The following is a 9,213-nucleotide window of genomic DNA, read 5'->3' as shown; positions in this document are numbered from 1 at the left end:
GAATTCATCATGTTTCGGGAAAGTGTTGCTTCTGTGCTGTTTAACTCCATGTCTCTATTTCTGCTGTTTATACTTTAGTGAAGTCATTTCACAGAACTATCAGAATTATGGAAATCATACAGATAGATATTTGTACTCATTAAATTCCCCAGAAATAAATTCAGAAATGGAGCTCAAAGCTTCACAATGAACAGAATAATACAAGAGGCAAAGAACAACTTTCTATTAAGTTTATATTCTTCAGCCTCCTATGAATCATCCTAATGTTATCTGTTAACTGGAACCAATTGTAATAAAATAATTCAATGTGGTCCTTAAATTATTATTACTGTTCGACTGTGAATTTCCAGTGGAATCAGGGTAAATGAATCAAATGAGCTAATAGTGTCATCAAAGGTATTTTATTACCTCCATAAATATTTCAAGAAGATAAAATCAGATTTTCAAGAGTAACTTTTAGAAGTCCCTCATGCGCCTGAAGGACCCGATCATTGAGTTGTAGCCACCCCAGTCACTGTATCTCCTGTATTCCCCGGGTCTCAGGAAGTACTGTCGGCCTCTGTAGTTGGGATGTTCATAGAAGATCCAGTAACCATCCATCACCTGACAGGAGTGGATGTCACGGTAACGGAAACGATCATAGACAGAGGGACAGTCATCCATGAATTCCATCATTTGCCCTGCAAAGTCAGGCCTCTCGTAAATCCTCATCCTGTAGATGCCCCCTCGGTACTGGAATAGGAAACACGGTTTTAGTAATGACGCTTTGTAGAGCATTCAAGCATTGAACACCAGTTCATAAACTGGCCATTGACTTCAATGGAAAATAAAGTCAGATACAAATTGATCATTTCACTATCTGCCTCAACAAATGGCTTTGCTGTCGGTTCTAACATAAATTAAAGGAAAGCAAATTCTGGACAGAAACAGTAGAGCACAGGACAGGTCTTTTGGCCCACAATGTTGTGCCCAGCCGATTAAATTCATAAATTTAAATTTAGCTGGCTATTTAAATTAAACGGATAACTAAACTGATCCCTTCGACTTAAACAATGTCCATATCCTTCCACTTCCCTCACGTCCATGTGACTAAACATCTCTTATAAGTTAGTAATGTATCTGCATCCAACATCATCCCAGGCTGCGCATTCCAGGCACCCACCATGCTGTAAAAAATGTTTGCCCCTCACATCTCCTTTGAACTTACATGATCTCACCCTAAATGCATGTCCTCTGGTATTAGATAATTTCACCACCTGTCTACTCTAAATATGACTTTCATGAACTTATAAATCTCAATCGGTTCTCCTCTCAACCTCCGCTGCTCCAGTGAAAACTGTAATACACCTTATGGCGAGAAAAGACATGAAGATTTTGGTCAAGATCTCAGCAATCTCATCTCTGGTCTCTCACAATAAACTGGGATATATTAATGCTTGTTAAGAGATCCAACGTTACCTCCTCCTTTACATAGAAATCCCCTAGTATATTAATAAACTTGGGCGTATTTAATATCCATTAGGCATTTGCTAGGCAAAATCTCCATCTTAAGAGATGAACTGCAAAGGATAAAATTCCTTAAAAAAAATTGAACTTACGTAAGGGTAGGTGCGACAGGACCTGATTGTGTCATTGAATCCCATCCAGTGCTGGTAGTCAGGATACTCTCCCCTGCTCAGGACATACTGGTATCCCATGTAGTTGGGTCTCTCGTACAACACCCACCAGTCACTCTCAACACGGATGGAGTTACAGCGGCTGAAGTAAGGAGAGAGGTCGGCAACGTTGGAGTTGCACTCATAGTGCCGACCCTGGAAGTTCCTGTCCTCGTAGAAGATGATCTGTGGGAAGAAACATATCTGTGTTATTAGTTGCTCAGGTGTTCATGAAGAATTCTCATTTAGTTCATTTACTGAGTAGCCCTTGCCTTTCCCATTTTGAACACAGTTAGTCTGGTAACCAGCTGAATGATTCACAGTCTAACACAAGTTGGTATTTATATGCAGCGTAGAAAGGCCTCACTAGGCAGTTTCTTGTTATTCTGATGACACAACATTAAACATCAGCAAAATGTAACAAAATCCTTTTTTTCATTTATTGTCAAAAAACAACAGAAAGACATTTGTTGCATCGTGGATTCTTTCAGTTGTGCTTTCTTATCATTTTAATTGTTGTTTCAATCAAACAGTTCAGGAACGTTCACAGCTGCATATCACCCAGGTCCATTCACCCGAGAAAAAGTAGCATTTTGGTTGTCTTTCTCAAGCTGCCTAAATTGAGGACGTACCTTATTGTTCTGCCAGGTTTGATTTGAAAATCTATCTATACTGCTTTTGCTCCACAGCACAGATCAGTCACCTCGATTCCTTCAACCAAATGAGACACACGTGATTTGTCTTCAATAATCTCTGCTGACTCGCCCTTCATAACCCACCTGATCCTCCAAGTGAGAGTTAATATTGCCTTTCGCTGTGGTTCCTTGTAGTCTTCCCACCTCCAGCTTTCATTATGTTTGTTTCATGTGGCTTGTTGAACACGTTGAACAGTCAAAGTCTTCCACTCTCCTGTCATTGAAGAACTGTACACATACACTCAGCATTTCAATTACCTCCACATTCTGGATTACCTCACCATCCTTGTGACATCCCATTCCTTGTAATTAATTTTCTAATGCGAGAAAGGCCAATAAATGAATAATTATCTCTGATAAGCTGTTGATTTATAAAAATAGTCATTGATGAGTGTGTCCCCAGAAGATCATTCATTGTCTTCCCCAACCAGGAGTTCAAGATGAACCATGAGATCTGCAAACTGCTGAGGGCCAAATCAATGGCATTCAAGTCTGGTGACAAAAAGAGTTAGAAGAAGTCCAGGGACGATCTCTGGAAAGCCATCTCAGAAGCAAAGTAGCAATTTTGGACTTAACTTGAATCAATGAAGGATGCTGGTCATCTGGGGCAGGGCTTGACCATCAAAACATGGAGGAACCATCATGAACTTTCACAACTCCCGATGATCCTGTGATTTCAGTCTCTGATCCCAATGTGAAAGCATCGTCAGGAGGGTGAACCCATGGAAATCATCCACCCCAGATGGGGTTCGTGGCTAAAAACCTGAGACCTGTGCTAATCAAATGGCTGGAGTGTTCGCTAAGATCCTTAACCTCTCACTTCAGCAGTCTGAGTGCCCTCCTGCTTCAAGCGTTCTTCAATTCTACTGCTGGCTAAGAAGAACATACTAACCTGCGTCATTGACTATTGTCCAGTAGCACTTATACTCAGAGTGATGAATTGTTTTGTGAGGTTGGTGATGAAACATCACCTCCTGCCTAAGAAGCGACTTGAATCTGCTCCAGTTTGCCTACCAGCACAACAGGTCAACAGCAGATGGCATTTCATTGGCTCTACAACTGATTCTTGGAACATCTGCACAGCAAAGACATGCACAACAGGATTCTCTTTACTAACTATAGCTCAGCATTCAATACCATCGTCTCCTCAAAGCTAATCAGTAAGCTGCAATCCCTTGACCTCAGTACCTCTTTGTGCAATTGGATCCCTGTTTCCCTCTCTTGCAGACCCCGGTCAGTTTGAATTAGCAACATATTTTCAACCCTAATCTCCATCAACACAGATGCACCGCAAGGCTGTGTGCCCAGCCCCGTGCTCTACTCACCTTACACTGGTGATTATGAGGCTAAGCACAGCTGCAATACCACAGTGACGCTTGCTGATGGCACCACAGCAATAGACCAAATCAAAGGTGGTGATAAATCAGAAAATAGGAAGGAGATTGAAAATCTGGCTGAGTGGAACCACAATGACAATCTCTTATTCAGTGTCAGCAAGACCAAAGAGCTGATTATTGTCTTCAGGAGGAGGGGAACAGAAGGCCATGAGCCAGTCCCCATCAATGGGTCAGAGAACAAAAGGGTCAACAACTTTAAGTTCATTGGTGTTGATATTTCAGAGAACCTGTACTCTGCCCGGCAGAGATTATACTGAAGGTAAATCACGTTTGACTCATCTGGCTGAATTTACTGATGAAAGAATAGAGTGGGCTGATCAGCGTTGTGCAATTATGAAGAAAGCACAGCAGCACCTCTACTTAGAGGTTTGCGAAGATTCAGCATGACGTCTAAAACTTTGACAACTTCTATAGATATGTTGTGGAGAGTATATTGACTGGCTGCTCCATGGCCAGGGATTGAAAAACCAATGCCTTTGAATCAAAAATTGTACAAGGTGACAAGGTGCAACACATGAGGCTGCTTCACCCACTAGGAGCCCATGGTATTTCAGGAAAGGTTCCAGCATGGATAAAGCAGTGGCTAATTGGCAGGAGGCAAAGATTGGGAATAAAGGGAGCTTTTTCTGGTTGGCTGCCAGTGACTAGTGTTGTCCCATATGGGTGTGTGTTGGGACTGATTTTTTTTTAATGTTATATGTCAATGATTTGGATGATGGAATTGATGACCTTGTTGCAAAGTTTGCAAGGAGTATAAAGTTAAGTGCAGTGGCAGGTATTTTTAAGGAAGTAGAGAGGCTATAGAAAGACAGACAGATTATGAGAATGTGCAAGGAAATGGCAGATGGAATACAGTGTCAGGAAGTGTATGGTGATGCACTTTGGCAGAAGAAATGAAAGGGTTGATATCTAAATGAAGGGAAAATACAAAAACTGAGGCACAAAGGGACTTTGGAGTCCTTCTGCAGGATTCCCATGTACCTATCTAAATGTCTTTTAAACATTGAAATTGTACTGGCCTTTACAAATCCCTCTGGTCGCTTGTTCCATTTTGCCCACCGTGCTCTGTGTGAAAAATGTGCTTCTCAAGTCCTCTCTTTCCTCTCTCATTTTTGACTCCTCTTCACAACAAAATATACTGTGACCCTCCATCTTATCCTAGCATAATTTTATCGTTAGCATAATTTTAATTACCTCTGTAACGTCATCCATCAGTTTCCTATATTCAGAGGAAATTTTTATGTTTAGGGAGGTTACATCTGAGATTATTATTTTGGACAGGTCTATAAGGTTACACATGCTCTACAATTATTTAGCTATGAATTTACTGAATCACCGATTTGCCAATTTCAGAGAGAAGAAATCTGTCACTAAATCAACTTTTAATAATTGCTCCATTATCTTGTAGCTATGACAGATTATCCAAGGCACCTAGTGGTGGAGAGATCAACATCAACCTGGTGGTGTGATTTAGGGCATTATTTGTTTCAATAAGATCATCCTTCACTCCATTCCAAAGAACACAGAAATGTGACTTAAAACTGGAAAGGTCCTTCTGTCATTACATTAGTATCCCTCAACAAGCCATGAGGAAGGCTTCCCAAAGTAATGGTAATTGCGGCTCTTTGCCAAAGTAAAAAGCCTTTCTCTAACATCTATTAGCTCCACTTTCAGAATTAAAACTCTTCACAGCACTCTGCTTTGATATAATTCCAGATTAACTGAAAACCGCCAAAAACATGTGGATTTGATAAGCTTCAATTTCAACTTAGATTGTGCTTCTATGTTAAACTACTTTCTGTATCTCTTTCATACTGTTATTGTATTATGCTGTATGAGGTTATTGCTACACCACCAGAACCTGCACCTGTCCTCGGGGCTATTTCCCCATATCCCAACTTTCCAAAGGTGTTTCCATGTCCTCTTTCAATATCCCAATGATCTATTTCTATAACCTCTGGGATAGACAATTCCAGAGATCACCATCCTCTTCAAGACTTAGAGTTCAGTCTTACCACATTCTTTAGGATCTGTGTTGACTGAGGTTTCAATAATTCATGTTTATTTCTTTTTGTTAACTTTCAATAGAAGATCCTACAGCTTTGAATCATTCCACACCAATTTCAACTCAAATTCCATCTTTCACAATGCAGAATCTTAGATATGTTCAAGTTCTCCAGCAGTTTTCTGTCCATGTATTCTTGTTGTTTACCCTGGTTTCAACTGAGGTAGAATTCATCATGTTTTGTAAAAGTAAAAAATAAATTTCTGAAATATCTTGTAAATCTTCTGATCAAGAAGACGTCAGCAAATATTGATTCCTTGGGCAGCATCTTCTCCAGATAGCCAATCTTTTCCATTATATCACTTTCTCTAAGTTTTTTTTGTCTTGATTGTTTTATACAAACTGCTGAACATGCGACGTGCAGTTTGGAATTTGATCAAATGACCTAGCGCTCTGCTGTGTCAGGAGAGGACCAAGAGCATGAGTTGCCTCATGGAGAAGATCAGAGACAGGGTCCCCAAGAGAACCTAGAGCACATGCAGCTTTATGAAAAGACCAATCACAGTGCACGTGGTTATGAATGACTCCATCTTCGTGTCGAGGAAGATTGAGGTAACGAGGCCAAATTCGGAGGAGGTCAGCAGCTGCTCTCAATGAAGGCCATGGGGTCGACGACAGTCCGTAGCAGAGCTGGCGACATTGTTGCAGTCGCTCTTCATGGAAGGTCTGAGTTGTGTGCCGCTCTTCTCAAATGCTGAAAGGAGGATGTTTTAGATATTCCGAGATTTATGTGATTATTGGACTGTACTTTATATTGGTCACCTTCAGTTTTCAGTGTTTTCTTTCTTGTTGCCAATTGGTGGTGGGTGATATGTTACTTTTTCTGAGAGGAAGCTGGTGGGGATTTGGGGACTGATGTTATTGATCGTGTTTTTCTGTGTGGGCGATCTGTTTTTGTTTGTGAGAGGGTGAGTTGGGGGTTTTGATGTTATTGTCACTGTTTTTTGCTGTGGGGGGTGTAAGGGTTGATGTTATTGTCACTGATTTTTTCTGTGGGGGTAGATTAAGGGTTTGATGTTATTGTCGCTGTTTTTCTTGTGAGGGTGGGGAAAGGGGATGTGGGATTTTTGATGTTAAAGGTGCCACTTTCCAAACAACTTTCAATACAGTTCGCGTTTTTCAGCCTCCTGGGAATCATCATAATGTTATCTATCAACTGGAACCAAATATGTTAGAACAGTTTAATGTGGTCCTTAGGTTATGATTACTGTTCAACTGTGATTTCCAGTGGAATCAGGGTAAATGAATCAAATGAGTTGATAGTGTCATCAAAGGTATTTTATTGCCTCCATAAATATTTGAACAAGATAAAATCAGATCTTTAAGAGCAGCTTTTAGAAGTCTCTCATATGCCTGAACTGTAGTCGCCCCAGTCACTGTATCTCCTGTAATCCCCAGGTCTCAAGAAGTACTGTCGGCCTCCGTAGTTGGGATGTTCATAGAAGATCCAGAAACCATCCATCTCCTAACAAGAGTGGATGTCGCGGTAACGGAAAACAATCGTAGACAGAGGGACAGTTGTCCATGAATTCCATCATCTGTCCTGCAAAGTTAGGCCTCTCGTAAATCCTCATACTGTTGTTTCCACCTCGGTACTGGAATAGGAAACACAGAGTTTTAGTCATGATGCTCAGTAGATTATTTGCTCATTATTCACTACATCTCAATGCTAATTCAGAAGCTGGACATTGACTTCAATGGGAAATAAAATCAGATGCAATTTGATCATTTCACATTATCTGTCTCGATGATGCCTCCAGCTGGCATTGCTGCTGGTTCAAATTGGAGTTAAAGGAAAATACAAGAAATTCTACATTTAGAACATCGGGTATAAGAGCACAGGAACAGGCTCTTTTGCCACAGTGCTGTGTAGAACCAAATAGATTAGTACATTTAAATTTAGATGGCTATTTAAAGTAAATGGCCAACTAAACTAATCACTTCTGCTTAAACAGTGTCCATATCCTTCCACTTTCCTCACATTCATGTACCTATCTAAACATCTCTTAGCAGTCCTTAATGTATCTGCTTCTGATACCAACCTGGGCTGTGCATTCCAGCACCCACCACTCTCTGTTTAAAAAATTCGCCCCACACATCCCCTTTGAACTTACACCTTCTCTCCTTAAATGCACGTTCTTTGGTATTAGATATTTTAACTGTGGAAATAGATGTTTTCTGTATACTCTATGTCTGCTTGTCATAAACTTATAAATCTCTTTCAGTTCACCCCTCAACCTCCAGAGATGACAACTCAAGTGTGTCCGACTTCTCGTTATAGCAGATGCCTTCTAACCCAGGCAGAATCCTGATAACAAAACACAAGAAAATCTGCAGATGCTGGAAATCCAAGCAACACACACAAAATGCTGGGGGAACTCAGCAAACCAGACAGCATCTATGGAAAAGAGTACAGTCAATGTTTTGGGCCAGGACACTTCCTTTTAATTCATTTTTCTGATGTAAGAAAGACTAATCAATCAGTAATTGCCTCTGATAAGCTGATGGTTTATAAAAACAGTCCTCAACGAATGTGTCCCACAAAATCATAAAGTGTCTTCCCCAACCAAAAGCCCTGGCTGAACCATGAGATCTGCGATTTGCTGAGGACCAGATCAGAGGCATTCGAGTCTGGTGACCGAGAAAGTTGCAAGAGGTCCGGGTACTATCTTGGAGTGACATCTCAGGAGCAAAGTGGCAATTCTGAACTAAAATTGAACCAATGAAGGATGCTCATCAGCTGTGGCAGGGATTGAATGCTAACACTTCCTACAAACTGAAATCAAGCGACAGTGATGGCAACAAGACTTCGCTTTCAAGTGAGCTCAATGTCCTCTATGCTCACGTTGACCATCAAAGCATAGAGTAATCATCACGAACTCCCACAACTCATGATGTCCCTGTGATTTTAGTCTCTGAGGCCAACATGAGAGCATCTGTCAGGAGGGTGAACCCATGGAAATCATCAGCACCAGTTGGGGTTCCCAGCTGAGTACCTGTGAAGATCAACTGGCTGGAGTATTCATTGAGATCTTTAACCCCTCGCTGCAGCAGGCTGAGGTACCAACCTTCTGCAAGCAGGCTTCAATTATACTGGTAGAAGAACATGTTAACCTGCCTCAATGACTATCGTCCAGTTGCACATAATGAAATTTAGTATGTTGTTTCCTGCTTGACATTGCTGCCTCCTACCTCCACAGGGTAGATGATGGTCCTCCAGCCAGATTCCTTACACTCAGCTGCCTGGTCTGAGTACTTCAGCCTCTTCCGCTCTTAGGCAGCCTTCACTCCTTCCTCCCATGGGATGGCTAACTCAATGAGGAGGACTATCTTGGTGGATGTGAACCACAGGACTATATCTGAGTGGAGAGATTTGGTGGTGATTTCCATGGGAAACCATA

The 9,213-nt window shown here is 41.2% G+C and overlaps 1 protein-coding gene across 1 annotated transcript; it reads right to left on the bottom strand.

Moving 5' to 3' along the window:
• Window positions 1–456: 456 nt before the first annotated feature.
• LOC140199440 (gamma-crystallin S-1-like) lies at window positions 457–7,799 on the bottom strand. Its single transcript, XM_072261542.1, has 3 exons — window positions 7,785–7,799; window positions 1,595–1,841; window positions 457–725 (listed from the first exon to the last, which is right to left on the bottom strand). Exons 1-3 carry the CDS (start codon window positions 7,797–7,799, stop codon window positions 457–459), a joined length of 531 nt encoding a protein of 176 aa, XP_072117643.1.
• Window positions 7,800–9,213: the final 1,414 nt, after the last annotated feature.

This window comes from Mobula birostris, chromosome 6 (assembly GCF_030028105.1).
Source record: "Mobula birostris isolate sMobBir1 chromosome 6, sMobBir1.hap1, whole genome shotgun sequence".
Classification (NCBI taxonomy): domain Eukaryota; kingdom Metazoa; phylum Chordata; class Chondrichthyes; order Myliobatiformes; family Myliobatidae; genus Mobula; species Mobula birostris.
The sequence above is the reverse complement of the archived record's forward strand: the minus strand, read 5'-3'. Positions and strand labels throughout refer to the sequence as shown.